General features: G+C 39.3%; 1 protein-coding gene across 1 annotated transcript in view; it reads left to right on the top strand.

Annotated features, from left to right (window-relative positions):
- kcnh5 (potassium voltage-gated channel subfamily H member 5) overlaps positions 1-16790 on the top strand; it is a 128286-nt gene that overhangs the window by 17418 nt on the left and 94078 nt on the right. The window contains exons 5-6 of the mRNA XM_022750594.1: positions 5199-5314; positions 10094-10486. Of these exons, the coding sequence (XP_022606315.1) occupies positions 5199-5314; positions 10094-10486 (509 nt within the window). The remainder of the gene's footprint in view (positions 1-5198; positions 5315-10093; positions 10487-16790) is intronic.

Genomic DNA, 16790 nt, shown 5'->3' with positions numbered 1-16790 from the left:
ATGAGGTGATTTCCTTTCACTATGACACATAGGACATAAAAATCCATATCTTCAATATGGAAGCAACCACCATTTGTGAAATGTGATGCCATCATGCTAGACCTGTGTGTGAGGAGTGCTTGCAAATCTCTTTTGTGAAACAGGCCCCTGGCATGTTGGAATTTGGCTTCCTTTACCTGTATGGACAGAATGAAAATACATTAATTCTTATACCTTGCAATAGAAATAGCAATTACAAAGAAGCTAATATTGCTGACTTAGTCTTTGGTTGCAGCTCAGTACCCATGTTCCAAACCATAGATAATGAAACCAGATGCAGATTAAAGTAAACAACCTAACATGTTAGGTGTGAACTCAGCTGCGGTTGTGTTAAATGAAGACAACCCTCTTACATCTTATCAACAAACATGTAAATCAGCCTTTTGCATGGACTGTTAATGCAGCTGTATCCATGTGATAACCTCAGTGACACACCTGAACTCTCCCACACTCCACCTTTCCTTCAGTATCCCAGCTTAGTTTGTAAGTGCACACACAGTCAGGGCAGTATAACATGGGCCTCCCCCGCTGATTCTAAAAGAAAGATGTTAAATTTGGACATGTGCTTATCAGGTGTTCTACACGTGTCTGTGTCTCCTGAAGGACAAACCACTCCGTTGTCTTTGTCGTGCTCTACAGTTTTGTGCGAGCCGTCCTCGGAGTGGAACTGCTGATCAAAATCTTATTTCAGAATTCACTTTGGTGGTGCATGCACCAGTTCTGCTCTCCCGTTATTTTTAGCTCAGGCCTTTTACTTTTTTTTTTTATTTCCACTTCCATTGTGCTCCAGTCTGATAAATCACGCAGCGTTGCATTCTTGAGGGGAACCATAGCAGGAGCATTATTATTAACTGTGAAAAAAGACCTCTTATTTACTTGTCCTGCAGTTTCTCTTCATGCTCTGTGAGGTCCTTTTGTCCTTCTGTGTCAGTATGTACGGCGGAGACCTGTAAGCTGTCAGCATGTATTTACATGAGTGCCGCCAAGACAAATTCCTCCATTTTACTTCACGGTGAAAGTGGTTCTGGCTCTGAATAAGAACACATTGGCTTGCTTTCCGTGCCAATGCTTTGCTATTATGCTCAAACACATTAGGGCATTGTACTACTCTATAATAAATGCACACTATACAGTGAATTATGCAACGGCTGTTAGTGTATGGGCAGTATAGAAAATCACTCAAGACCTTTGCTTAAGTAAAAGGAGTAACGCCACAATTGAAGACTACTCCATGACGAGTAAAAGCACTGAAATCAAAGTTCTGCTTCAGTAAAAGCATTAGCAGTTAGCCTAGCTACCTTTATCATCTTTGACTTTATAACCAATAAGACGCATCCATCCTTAAGTATACTCAGATGTTTTACAGCGACAGTCTAACTTGTTCAGGTACAACCACTATCTGATGTTTGCTAACTTCTGTTTTACCCAGATGTTGCAGATGTTGCTGAGTCAGACTGGTCCACTGTGTTTAGCAGATTAATGTTTCAGTGTCTTATCACCAGAATCCAACTAAAAGCAGATACCTAATTTACTGCCAGATGAAGAGTTTGATAGTTGTTGTTTGTCATTTCCTTTTCCACTCACTCTGAGCCAGTTTTCTGCACTTCATTAAAGGGAGGGGCTCATTTAGCAAAAGTTACTGAGGCTCACTGAAGATTCAAAAATAAAAAGGACTGTTTTTTTGTTTTCAGAAAGTAGCTCTTGTGGAGGATTTTCCTCTGTTTTTCACTTTTTCTCTTTTGTTGTAACTTTGTCACTCAGATGAAGATAACCTTTTGTACTCTAGTGTTTTACTCCTTTCTACTGCTACCTTTAGTTTAACCTCTGAAATGACATTTTATGACATTCACAATTATTGTAATAAACATTACCAGGGAGAGATTGTCTCTGCTCTCTCTTTCTTGACAGAATCAGCAACATTTGGAGCAAACTTTTATTCTTGTTCTTCAAAATAAATTCCTGCCATGAGAGTTTTTATTTGAATAATGTCCTTTACACCAGGTAAATAATGTTCAAATTACTGATGTGTCATCATGTACTTGGTTCATTTTAATGCATCAGTGGTAAAAAACCCCTTAACTTGAGATACAAGGTTTTCATTTGAAGACTTATACACACATCGGAAAAATCCTCGAAAATTATTAAATAATTGAGCATGAAATTTAATTGTCAATCTTGTAAATGGTACTTTGAGAAAGAAAGAGAAGGGCTGTGTACTGTAAATTATCATGTGAACGATATTTTATACCATTTCCATGAGAAGTCAGAAAACTTCACTGAGGAAGGCTGAGATGCCGTTGAAGGTCCAAAATTAGGAAGAACTTGTTGCAATTTTTGTTTTTCTTCTTTTTTTGTTATATGTCATTATGCTGAAACAAGGCTAAGATACAAAGTTTTTGCCTATTGGTGGTAATGTTTTTGAGCTCATTATGCAAAATCTAGTAAATTGTGCAAACCAGCTACAGCTATCAGATAAAAGCAGTGGTAAAAGAAAACATAGCATTTTCACTTAAAAGTGTAGATGATGAAACTCTGAAAACGTCTCGGAATCCAGTGGCAGTGCTTCTGTTTCAATGTATAGTACTTGCATAGATGTTCTTAAGATGTTCTTCAAGTTAATTGACAGTCTTCCCTGAGGCTCAGATGACTCTCGGCTATTTGAAATACTTTTCAACAGCCAACAATATATACAATAATTTACAGTGAGTTACATAAGCACTACTGCAGCAATTTTCCTCCAGGAATGATCTAAAAAAAATCTCCATTTTTGGCTAAGAGCACCCAGGCTTATTATCTATGGCTTTACAGTGCCAACTTTTAGCATTAGCAGATCACATAAAAGACGCCGCAGTGAAGCTGAAGATGTACAGAAAGCTACACAGCAGCCACTACAACAGTTTCCTCAAGGAAAATTGAGTGATTGGGACTTGCTCAGAATAAGCTTTGAATAGATTGTATATTTTGTTGATATCCATCCTATATGGGTCTCAGTGCCATGTTGTGTTTTGCAGTTTTCACACCACTGCACACAGAAGTGAATGGCTGCCTCCATTTGAACAGAAAATGAAAGGGTCAGGCGGCTGGAGGCCTGAGGGTTAAAAGCTATTTCAAAGTCCACTTTTTATTCATAATGGTCCCTTCAAAGGGCCGGGTCGATCATGATGTGTGACTACTGTATTTGGTGTGCCTCTGATGCGCTACTCTCTGCCCTTTCAAACATTTGATTTTATTTTTAGAGCAGTACAGTAAGAGCAAACCGTCCTCCCAAATTGTGTTCGGCCTCTTTCAGCAGCGGTGTGGTCAGCCCCACGGCAAGAGAATAACCACTGCCGGACAGGCTGGTATTAATTAGAGAAACTTCAGCCTAAAACACATGAACACTCAGCTTCATGTTCTGCATTAATGGGTTTAATATCATAATAAAAGAAGAGGAGGAGGAGGTGGAAATACTGGCCTTGCTCAAACAGTATAATAATTTTTCATAAAGCCTGCTATGTATTTCCACAACACTGATAATAAACTATCACTTCTCAAGACAGCATGATAAGATGCTTATCAGCTGTCACAGTAAGAATATATTAAGGAATGGATATTTGTGGAATAAAATGATTTGATCCAGGGCTTGTCATGCAGCAGTGACTCCCTGAAAACCAAACCTGTCCCCTTGACCTCTATACACCCAGTTGCTCCCCCTATAATAAAAGCCCCAATCAAAGCTGTTGGCAAGCCTCTTATTTTTCGATATCATCAGCTGTAGTCAGTCAGTCAGTGATAATTTCATGATTAATTGTTTGCCAAATTACAAAATTAAACTGTTACGAAGTAAACACATATTGCGAGCCGGTGCTCTTGGCAAGACTAGTAAGTAAACAGCTGATAATGCTAACATTAGCTATGTAGCGACAGCAAGACTTACAAATAGCTCAGCTAACTCCAAAGTGGAGACTGAGTTGCAGCCATCAACAGGATCATTTAGATCATGTCTGATGTCTTCAACTTTAACTGTCAGATGTGACTTACACAACAGTCATCACTAAATAAGACACTTTTGAAAGTAATTGTTCGTTTTGAGAATAATTACACAGTAACATTAAAGTGTCCCAGTTATTCAATTATTATCTCACTAAAAGTAAGCTGATCAGCTTTGATACTGAACTTTGAAGTCCCATGGTGAATCAAAGGGTTTTATAGTTTCTATAAGTTCTAATTCTCTGTTATGTAATCAAAATCAATATTAGTCATGTCTAATATAACGTGTGTCTAATATCCTCGTTTTGTTTAAATAGTGTTTTTCAGCACTGTACATTGTCTACCTTAAATAGAGCAGTTACTCAATAGAAATGTACTAATGGACCCAGTTGATCCTACTTCACCCAGACAGTCCTAGCTCAAACACTGTATACAAAATTAGTGTACAAGTGGTAAAAGCAGTAACCACACTGAGACAAGGATATAAAAAATATCATTGGTTTGAAACTTGAAAATCGATCTCAGACAGTAGCTTTCCTCCCTTAAGCTTTCATATTTATTAGACAACCATATGCTAAATTTTCAGTGATTTCTTTGGTGTTGATCCCCCGAAGGAGAAATTCTCCTTCAGCTTCCACATCCACGTAGAGGTCAGAGCATGCTGGATGGCTGCAGAGCAGAAACCCTGCAGCTGGTGGAGATTCAGTTGTGTTCAAGGACGCTTTGAGCTTGGTGCGTTGTTTGCCATGAAGGCAGGGCTCGTGCTGCATTCACATCATGTTGGGTGTACTGTAAATATGAGCTATCAACTGGGGAAAAACTCACTTCCTGTCAGTCCTCTAGTGGCAAGTACAAGTGGAAGCTGTGGGAATATTTTGGAACCACAGTACGCCTCTGTTGGAGTCATGAATTGGGGAACTGTGTCAGCAGTGGTGGCAAATGAGGAAGCAGGTTCAGAAATTTTTGTTTTTCTTTGCTGTTTGAAGTGTTTGCTTCTTAACCAACAAAACATATTTGCAGTTTTGTTGTATATAAACTTACTGTAAATGTAGCAAAGGTACATTTTATATTTGGTCATCAAAGCATTGTCTTACTGTGCCATTCTTTCTTTCTTCATCAGCTGAGATCTGAAGTGTGATGCAGCTGTGATGACTGTGACTTGAGCACTGATTAATGTCTCGTCTTTGCAGGATGGACCAAGTTTGCGCGGCTGACACGTGCGCTCACCAACAACCGCAACACGCTGCAGCAGCTGGCGCCCATAGGCAAACATGAAGTCAGCCATAAACAGTCCAGATTGGCAGAGGTGAGCACAAACACACACAGAAATACACAGACTCACACATGCAGTACATGCTTACTCTTACACCCCTCACACTGTACATTATACCATGACCATACTGTTTTTAACTGTTGTTCTAAAGCAGGTGTGTATCTAAACTGCAGGAAACTATCTGAACCATAATAACTAAGTACTTCTGCTTGAAGCCAGGAATCCACTTCTCTCTCACTGGTTAACTGTCTTCAAGCAAATGTGGATATATAATACAATTTATCTATCTGAGCATCAAAGTTATGCAGCGTATTACTGTGCAGTATAATTTATTTCTTGGCTCACTAGTTAGCCAACATCAGCTAAGATTACAGGACCAGAGCTATGAGCGGGTCAATATAATGTCAGACAACAGGGCAAAAAAATAGTAGCTACGATTAGCTAACATAAATCCAACATCATCTTCATCTTCATTCATCATATGAAGCATAATTTCATTAGCCAGCGAAAGTCTTAGGCCTTGGGAAATGGTGTTTTCATATGACTACATAAGACTAAGTAAACAATCTAAAATAATGTTTAAAACAATGTGCCACCCCTGTCTAGATAAATAAATTAGCTTTTAGTTATCTTACTCCAAATGTCAGTGTGATTATGCAGAACCCAAAATTAAACTTGTGCTCTTAATTAACTTGGAACCAAAACTGTCAGGTTTCATAAACATAGTTTTTATGGATCAGCTCTGAAAGCTCCAAACAAAAAAACTACTGACTTAAACGTGATTAAATAATAACAAGATACCAACGGTTCCACAGTTACAGTAGCTAACCTGTTACCTGGAAGTTGGTGCCACTGCAGGCCCCTCCGTGCACACACACTGCAAATATGCCACCGTAGCAACTCTCTGCTCTTTATTCATTATTTCTGCACAAATAAACCCTCATATTAAACATTAACAGCCACATGCAGACCTTTTAATCAGTAATGGGCGAAAGCAACCACACAGATGTGCATCCATAAATGAATACAGCCATGCAAGCATACTCCACTTTCTCACACACAACCACGTCCTCAATACATCCATCCTCCCCACCCCTCCCTCAGCACACACTCGCGTCCCAGCCTCCCTGGAACTGCAGTTGTTTGACACAGTGAGCGGTGCTTCCTCTGCTCCCGTGGACTGCAGGTGTCATTAAAATTTCATGCTGGGTGGAGAGACAGGTTACTGTGGGCACTCAGAGTGATTGTGACTGCTGCTAGAAAATTTAGAAAATGGATTTTGGGGTGGGGAGAAGATGAGAGAAGATGTTTCCTCTTGCCAGAGCTCCGCCTCCTGTTTTATTCATGAAGGTTTGAGTTAGCTGTATCGCCTTTAATCAGAATTTGTTTGAGTTTCATCCCTGCTCATCACACGAAGTGAGCAGTGTTGTGTGTTTTAGCAAAAGTGTCACTTCCAGGGCCGTTTAAAGGTGGCGAGGGCAGAGAGTGGAGTGAAAGGAGGAGGAAGTGAAGCAGGGCGGGGAGGGAGAGGAAAAAGAGGATGAAATGGTGAACGGGCAGTGAAATGAGAGAGGGGGAGCAGAGAGAGCAGGAGCAGAAAACAGAAGAAAATCATAGAGTAAATTAAGTAAGGAATTAGTGTGGGAGTCAAGTCAAGTTTTTTTCTGTGTAGTCATTATAGTGTAGATAGCAAATCACAACGGAAGTTATCTCAAGGAACTTTTCAAATAACGGTCTAGACCGTACTCTTTATAGTATTACAGACTCATGATCTTAGTTAAGTTGAACAATGGTTAATTAAAAAGTACCAGCTCCGATGCACATGTACTTGATCATAAATGTTCTTCCTCATCCATGATCTGTTTTTTTCCAAGTTTTAGCTGTAGTCTCTGCTATTGTTGTCTGGAAAATACATGTACTGTATTTTCAGCAATTAAAACTTCTCTTATGAAGATAGATTTTATATAATTACGACTATGTTGTCATTAGACTGGGAAAGAGCAGGAGAAAATAAGTTAAGGAAGTGCAGAAAGTGAGAGATTAAAAATATGAAAGAAGTTGTGAAGGGAGGAGAGGAGCAAGCAATGGACATAAAGATGTGAGGGAGACAGATGTGGAAGGAAGAGAAGAATGTAAAAGCAAAAAAGAAGTAATATTGGGAAGGAGGGAGGGAGGGAGGAAGGAAGGGGCAAAGACAAGCTGATACACCCGGCTTCCCGTTTCTTGAGCCTGGCGTTGGATGGCAGAGGGTTGCATAATGTCCTGAGTGCACTCAATAGATATCGCAGGTGATCCATCTGCTCCTCAGCCTGAAAGGCACAGCTGGCGTCTTCTGTCGAGGGTGCTGTCAAGTGTCACATGATCAGAGCTGTTTTTTTCCTGTTTCTCCCCACAATACCTCTGGGCTCCTCAGTCCCACTTTTGAGTGGCGGCGCCGCTCTTGACCAGGAGCTGTTTGATTTGCGTCTCTGATGATGAGGAGTAGATGAGATGCAGCTCTGCCGGTATGAAGCATCAGGAAAAGAGGAATTCTTTATCGTGATGATGATGTTACTATTGTTACAATTATTTGTAGTCATAGGGACTATTGATAACTCGCATACTATGAAGAAATAATAGTTGTAATGGTGGTAGTAATGCTGCAGTAGAATTAGCAGTGTTAAGTAGTAGAGACAGCAGAACAGTAACACTGGAACAGCTGGTAGTAAGAACAGTAGCAGTAATAGACACTGGTGGTAAAAGCAGTACTAGTAGTAGCAAAAGCAAGTGCACATTACCTAGTATTAACAGGACAAATATTAATAGCCGCAGTTGTAGTAGTAATACAAGTGTACAAGGGGTAATAGCTGCAGTAGAAGCAGGTTTTAATACTATCATCTTCAGTATACTAGTATCTATATTAGTAGCAATTGTTGAAACAGCAGTATTAGTACTAGAACTAGTCATAAAGGTTGCAGTTAAAGTATCACTGGTACTACAGCTGTTACTTTAAAACTATTTGGTGGCAGTTTGTATTGAATAGTAGGACGTGTTAGGAGGTTTAATCATGTATTATATATCTGCAGCTGTAGGCCACATTACACTTCCTCTCTGCAGCAGCTGGATACAAACAGAATAATATTCAGTTTGGTGTAAAATGAGCTGAGTGGTTGATGTGTGATCGGTGTGTGTGGCCCACAGAGGAAATCAAACTGCTGTCTGCGGGATTTAATGTGGTCTGTGTTCTGCAGATGAGGCTGAGCTCAGTGGGGGTCATGATCACCACGCTGCAAAATATAATGGCTGTTTTTTAAAATTTTCTTATCCCTTTTGGTCAACGTGTCTCTCCCTTTCATCTGATATTTCTTTTTCTCATTTCACTCCTCCTCTGTCTCTGTCTCATTTCAAGCCAAATTTATTCATAATGTGGTTTTGTCACAGAGAGTGCTACAGAAAAAGATGAATACAGATGGAAAAAAGGAGAGGAAAATTTAGATATTCAAATTTAATATACTTTTCTTGCACTGTTGTCCCCCACACACCTAGCAGCAGGGGGTAATTATAACTAGACTAAAAAACAAAACAGAAGATTTCTGTTCACATTCTACTTAATCTTTTCCAAATATCTCACTAATTTAATTCCATCTCTCTCCCCTTCAGTTTTCCTTTCTAGTCTGTGCTCTTTCACCCTTTCAAAACAGTTAAAGTGCATTTAGACAGTGAAATAGGTAGAATGTAGAAATGTATAACCCTCTTCCTCAGGCTTCTGTTATACATATAATTGACTATTAGGAATATAAAAGACAGAATAATCCTAACTTTTTAGTCTACAACAGTAAAGTATATTAGGATTAATCAATATATCATTGCTCAGATGAAAGGGAAAAGTTTAAGTTGTTTTATCCCACAATTCTCACATGCACAGTATTTGTAAACCTACAATTAATACAAAACAATCTTAAAGAAGAAGAAAAACTTAATCTAGATACATGCAGAACATTTACAATATATATTTCAGGATACAGTGATACACCCAAAGAGCTGCAGACTTGTTTTTAATTTGACAAATTAAATGTATTATAAACAGTATCTCAGTAAAGACAATATCTGTAATTTGAAAGCCTTGGCAATGAGATAAAAAACGAGGTTCATTATTATTGGTCTCAGTTTTACAGCGGTACAGTGTGAAAACTAGGCCAGAAATCATGACGAATGAAATAAGATCACATAGATAAAGTTTTAATTTGTTGAGTCTAGGAGACGTGTGAAGCAGTGAGAGTTGAACTGTTTGAAGATACAAGTTTTATTTCTTTTTGAACATCTTTGAATGTGTGAAGTTTTTTTTTTTTAAATTTGAATAATTATAGCAGACATGCAGTGATGGAATGAGTCTGTTTGTTTTTATTTTGTTCTGTTTAGGATTAACTGAGTCCTGTTTGTTGATGTATTTTATCATTTGTTCATAATTTAACTTATTTTTAACTTACATACCCATTTCTATTTTTAATTCATATGATGTGTTCAGGTGCTTTGTGTTTTTATCTTGTTTCTTTTTCTTTTTCTTTTTTTTTGAAACCAGCCTTCCTTTGGAAGTGATTGATCAACTGACTGATCACATGATATGCTTTTTGTTTCTTAGTAATTGTCATAACATATAAAGTTAAGATGAGACCATTATGCATCTAGAGGGAACTTTTATGCCCAAGATAATAATATATGAACATGATATATCTACATTAATAATAAGTTTTAGTGTGTGTTCATTACAGGGAACAACAAACTGTCATAAAAAGTTTTACTGAGTCCAGGTTCTTTGCTCTGTCTCATCTCCAGGTTTTGCAGCTCAACTCTGACATCCTCCCCCAGTACAAACAGGAGGCCCCCAAGACGCCTCCCCACATAATCCTACACTACTGCACCTTCAAGACCACCTGGGACTGGGTGATCCTCATCCTCACCTTCTACACGGCCATCATGGTGCCCTACAACGTCTCCTTCAAGACGAAGCAGAACAACATTGTGTGGCTGGTGCTGGACAGCGTGGTGGACGTCATCTTCCTGGTGGACATCGTCCTCAACTTCCACACCACCTTCGTGGGCCCCGGCGGAGAGGTGATCTCTGATCCCAAGCTCATCCGCATGAACTACCTGAAGACCTGGTTCGTCATCGACCTGCTGTCCTGCCTTCCTTATGACATCATCAACGCCTTTGAGAATGTGGACGAGGTACAATTTTGTTTTTTCTGAATGGTTTTCTGTGTTGTGAGACAGGTGTGCACGAAGGGGAAACTATTCAAGAGGCCATGACTAGTCTCATCAAGCTCTGCCCCTGCAGTTCATAATCTGTCAATATAACCTGCAAATGGTTGATCAGTTTTAAAGACTTCTGTCCTGGAACAGAGACGTCGGGCTGATTACAGAGTGGTGTTCAGCAGGTGGAGTGCGTTTATAACCGCATATAACCACAAATGACTCTGTATCACTGTTTCAATGGACTGCTCCTAATTGCATTTATGTTACATTTACTCATTTAGCAGATTCTTTTATTCAAAGCAACTTACAAGTGAGGGACATCACTAAAGCTTCAGTTGCACCTGTGATTTTCCTGCTATTACAAATCAAAATATCTGCTATGTGAAAGGTCTCTATGGCTACATGAAGTTGACATTGCTGTTGACAAAAACATACAGTAAGTACTGCAAGATCTCTTGCCTGTAAAACCTCTTCCCAGCACTTCACTGTTCACCACTTGGCCTTTAGATTATTACTCTAGAAAACATAAAACTAAATTAAACTCATGTATGAAAATCAGCTTCTGAATGAATCAAGGCCAATGCATTTCATGACAGTTCATAACGAAGCTTCGTGTTCTATCTTGAGTGCCTAGATTACTGTAAGTAGTCTCAAGAGGGGATGAATCATCATCTCAACCATTTCCTCCAGTTTGCTGATTGGTGCAGTTTCCAGCTGCTGGGCTCATCTTAGTCACAGTGGATGTTTGTGACCCCATTTACACCTTGTATTAACATAGAGTCTGTTTCCTCATCCAGATAAGACATCTAGACAAACGCATTTATTGCAGGTGCGAATGCGTCAGAATGCCATCAAATCGACCGGGCCTCATCTGGAGGTGATCCGGCTCACATTGTGATTGAATCTCAGGCAGGTGTAAATGATAGATTTGAGATTTGGTTTGTTGGTTGAAAGGTCAGACAGAGCAGGAAAGAGTTTGAACATGATTTGTCAAACTGGTCCCCTCCCTCAGAGGCAATGTTCCTGGCAGAAGAAATGGAGAAGTGACTTTTGTGGGACAGCAAGGAAGTTTGGAAGACAACTATATATTGTTTAGTTGACTTCAGGAACTACACATGCTGGGAGTTGCAGTAATGCTGGTGATGTGACCGAAATGTTATCAGTGTGGCTGCAGGGTTGACGGTGTCAGTGTTGTTTAGTCGACTGCTTTGGTTGGTCCAGATTTTCCTCTTATGGATTGTGATAAAATTTGATTCAGACAGTCATGAGTGGCAGATGTTGTATCTTAATGACTTGGATGACTTTTCATTTAGCACCACGAGCAGGACAAATATTTTTGGTTATGGGTAAAATGTCCTGATACCTTTGAAAGTAAATTTGGCACAGACAGTTACATTCTTCTCAAGGTCTTTTTTTTTATATAATGTCTTCATTGAGTTTTCATTATACAGACATTAGCATTAATATGCATCTTCATCTAGTGTCATCAGGTCAAAATCAAAATTTGTCCAACACTTGATCATATACCTCCAAAGCTAATGACATTCCCATGAGCCCCAGCTGTACTTAAGTGCGAATGTTAGCACTGCTTTTTATTCTGAATGAGATGATGATGGATCACAGTTTGCTCAGGAGAGAGGAGAGAAATTTGAATTTCTAAAAACAGTTCATTTCCAGTCGTCTTTCAGTAGCTCCTGCTGTAATAGCATGAAATTCAATATTGAAATATTTAAAAGTCAGTACCCTGATGTCTGTAAAGCCACGTGGGTGTATTTAAATCTGCTAACATGTAGAATTGAACTGGGACCAAGTATAATGATGGTGGGATTGCGGTTATGATTTTCCATTGTGACTTAAGCGAGCCTCTTCAGGCTGAAGAACAAAAGCTGATATTGATCGAATAATGGCTTCATCAGCTGTTTGGCCTCAGGGATACACAGAAGAGGACATTCACCAGATTTTGACATTGGTAAAGAAACCTAATGTCACAGTGTATCTCACAAACTTTCACATCGCACTTAAGCAAATTCGGAGTCTAATTAGTTTGAGAAGATAGTGTTGGATATCTCTGCCTTTGGGAATGAGAGTTTTTAGATGCTGAACCTCTCTGTTTGATTTCTGGATGATTTTCCATAATGAGATCAGGCCTGTTCTGAGTATTTTTCACGGCCATTTACACCCGTCAGATATCGAGGAGTTATATCAATATGGCCTCAAGTCCATTAGAGGTGATTTTCCACTTGGTTTCCCACAGAATTAATTAGACCTCAGTCTGAGTGGAAGGAGCCGTCTACTGACTGTGAAATGAAAAAAAAAGAACAAGTGACATCTACTTATGTTGTGCTCGTGCATTTCTCAGTTTTATATTTGAGTATTTCATCTTTTCATGAGTGGGTGTGTATTTTTTGTTTGTGGAAAAACACACATTTGTGTATCTGCAGGCACGTGCATGTGAACACACACTGCACTGTGGGTTTGTGTTTGCGCAGTGACGTCCATTATTGAGTTGTGCGTCTGCCAAGTGGGGGTTTAATCACAGGAGTTTTTGAACAGCAGTAATAATAATAATAATAATAATAATAATAATGATAATAGTAATACCAGTATTTGAGCTGCCAGTAGCTGAATTTTCAACATCTTTTCATTTTTAATGCCAAGAAATGATCCCACACCTCCCTCAGCAGTGTATTCTTGTCTGGAACAACATTAACACCAACACAACACACTAAAACTCTGACACACAAACTGGTGACTTTTTAAAAAAAATTCTTAGCAGCTCTGAAAGTCACAACATAGTGTTGTGTTGGCAGTTTCTGGCTTTGATAACTTTGTTAAAATAGGATTTTGTGACAAGTAGGTTGTTGTATTTAAGGGGATTGTTCTACAATGACCAAGGAAATAACAGTTATTAGATACAGTATGCACACCTACTTCTACACCATGTCTTTACCTCTAAAGAAATGAAAAGGGGTGTTGTTGGTTTTTAGTGAAGCAAGGGGGCTGGAGCCAATCCCATCTGACATTGGGCGAGGGCGGGGTACACCCTGGACAGGTCACCAGTCTATCACAGGGCTTACATATAGAGACAAACAACCATTCACACCTACAGGCAATTTAGAGTTGCCAATTAACCTAAACCTACAAGGACACATGCAAACTCCACACAGAATTTGCCCCATCCATCCATCCGTCCATCCGTCCATCCGTCCATCCATCCATCCATCCATTGTAGGCTAGCTCCAGGTACGTGGACTCGTGGCCGGGTCAGGGTACTGGGGCAGGGCGTGCCTTTTAGACAATTTATACACTCAAAAAAAAAAGTAGTACTAGTATAAGTACAGCTGAGGATGATGGGAATGTTGTTTTACAGGTAGTTGGTCATAAACCAAAGTGTTAGACATCAGATTTTGATCTGATGATGGTGCTTGAGAAAAAAATCAGAGGAGTTATCAAGGTTCATCATGAGGGGAACATAAAACCAAGTGTCATGCCAATGCAACAGTTGTCGAGATCTGGCTGGATAAAAATAATGAAAAGAAAATAGTTGTTTTTCCTCATACATAGACATAGAATGACAGGGGTGTCTCCATATAGGAAAATAACAGATTAGATGTGAAGAAGGGTGCTGGTTTCTTCCACAGTTTTCAGTGAGAGCTAACTGGTGGGTTTGTGTAAAATATGAGCATTGCTTCTATGCTTACCTTGCAGTTTGATATACCCTGAGCATCGATATAGAACAGTAGTTAAACTGTTTCCAAAACAGTCAGAAACAAATATTTCCCATGGGCTTGGTGTAAAGTTAAACATGGGTAAATTATATCCTGCAACACTGATTAACAGGCTGTGAAGGGCTCAAAGGCATAACGGCGCTCCTGGGATACATTACTGCTTTTAAGTTACAGAAAATATTATTGAGTGAATTAAAGAAAACTCCACACTCCACTACAGGGTTTACACACTTTTTTATTGTAGCATGAGCAGCTCAAATATTGATATTTAATTAAAGACCAATATTGAGCCCATATGTCTCATTCAGTCTTAAACCTGCTGCCCAGTATGTTGCTGTTTGTGTTTGTGTCTGCCCTCCTGCTGCTCCCAGGCTGTGTCCTTCATCAGTCTGAATGGTGTATTATATTCAGAATCAATCATTCAATAAATGTCTGATGTGGTGCTGCGTCTTGGTCCAGGTGTCTCTCGTCCTCTGGCCTCTTGCTGCCGGTCGCTGATGAATTCGATGAGGTCCTGCTGCGTGGAGTTTTCTGTTGCTGTCTGTTAACCATCAGCCGGCAGCAAGCGGGGGAGACGGGCTGAGAGGAAATCAATGGCACGTAAATTTCCAGCCACTAAAGAGGACGCAGCTAGAGTCTCTCTTCCCCTCTTTGCTTAATTGACGTTTTTGTTGCTGCTTCCCCGAATTAGCAGGCTGGGGGAATGGATGGATGCTGACTGAGGACAGTGTGTGGGCGGCTTAAGGTGCAGTGTGAAAGAAAAAAGCAGAGATTATTATAGACTCTTTACAGACTGTTGCTGTGTCTGATGGCTGAAGCAAGCAGGAAATATTTTTAGTTGCATCTTAATGTAGGTTTCAAGACACCGCTGAGCCGTGCCAAGCTGGTCACATGCAGGTGCTTCCAGCAACATTCACACACATACACACGTACATATTCATGACCATGACCATGGGAGGACCATACAAGTCATTACTGTAAACTGAACCTCATGTTTCTGACTTTCTGACGATCTGCTTCAGTGAAGAGTTGAATATAACCCTTTTTTTTTTACAGTCTGGGTCTTGTTTATGGCCAAAATGACTGTCAGTGATGGTAACACTTTACTCAGCAGTGTTGGTAATTTTGATGGTACAGCTAATGCTGCAGCTAGCTATTAATTAAATTATTCATTAATCTTTGATTAACTGATTAGTCCTCATTACTCTGTGTAAGGTGTCAGAAAATAGGCCAAAGTGATTCAAGTTACTTGTTTTTCTGAATAAACTAAAAAAAATCAATTATAGTCACAAAAATATAAAACTGGAAAGATTTGCAAAGCCTAATATTGAGAAGTTGAAAAAAATCAATGCTTTTTGCATTTTTGCTTGATAAATGACTTATTGAGTGTTTTATGGACTTTATTAATCAAAACAGTTGTTTATTTTATTTTGTGAGTTTATTTGTCCAGGACAAATACACAGAAAAGTTATGTTAATCTAATAATTATTTCAGCACATTGTGAGTAAGTATAGTTTGACACTAAAACTTTTGAACTAAACTGAATTAAATGTGTTCGATCTTGAACAGCTGCCTCCAGGTTTAACATATTGTACATATTGTACACTACAGTGTTTTATGCACAGATATGTTGGCATTTAGGTGTGTTCACTTTCCTGTTCACTTCCAAGCAAGTGGATGTGATAATATGAAAACGTTAATTTGTTTACAGCTTGTACACTGGGATAGTGGCACTTAGAAAAAAAGTTTCTCATTGTATCGACAGTTTTCCAGTAAACAAGCTCTCATTAAAGTGCCACTAAATCCTGTTCCTGTAGTGATCAAAGAGTTACCTCTCTGTAGAGGACCCACAGTGTACAATCGTCACCTTTTTGTGAGTGCAAGAAAGTCTGAGGGAGACTATCACGGCGCAAGACAGGACAGCATGATTAAAACAGTACATCTGTCTCTTTAACAAACTGGAAGCAGAGCCTGAAATCTATATAAAGATAAAGATTTAAATGAAAAATAATCATTTAATCTGCTTGGCTGCACATTCAGTTAGTCAATCCAAAACTCTACAACATGTCACATCCACAGACCTCAGCAATTCAGTTGATGAGTAAAATATTATCCTAACCAATAGAAAATATGGTAATAATAAACTATGAGAACAAGAACTTTCTTTTTCTTTCTCTCTCTCTTTCTTTGTGTTTGTTCCAGTTGACATTTTGGAAATACAGTTTTTCTTCTATTTCTACAATAGCAACACCTACATGAAGATGCACACAGGTCAGAAGTAACATCAACAAAAGAAGTGAAGTAGCCCGGCTACATCAGTAAAACAACCGCAAAAAATGATGTAACATTCTCATGAGGAGTTGTGCTGATGCTCCCTCAGGTTACAGCAGAGGTGGTGTTAGGAGTGTGTGTGTGTGTGTGTGTGTGTGTGTGTGTGTGTGTGTGTGTGTGTGTGTGTGTGTGTGTGTGTGTGTGTGTGTGTGTGTGTGTGTGTGTGTGTGTGTGTTGAGGTGGGGAGGGTGAGTGTTGGAGTCAGGCAGGGAGGAAGC

This window comes from Seriola dumerili, unplaced genomic scaffold (genome assembly GCF_002260705.1).
Source record: "Seriola dumerili isolate Sdu_G_001 unplaced genomic scaffold, Sdu_1.0 BDQW01000149.1, whole genome shotgun sequence".
NCBI lineage: Eukaryota > Metazoa > Chordata > Actinopteri > Carangiformes > Carangidae > Seriola > Seriola dumerili.
This window is presented reverse-complemented; position numbering and strand designations above follow the sequence as displayed.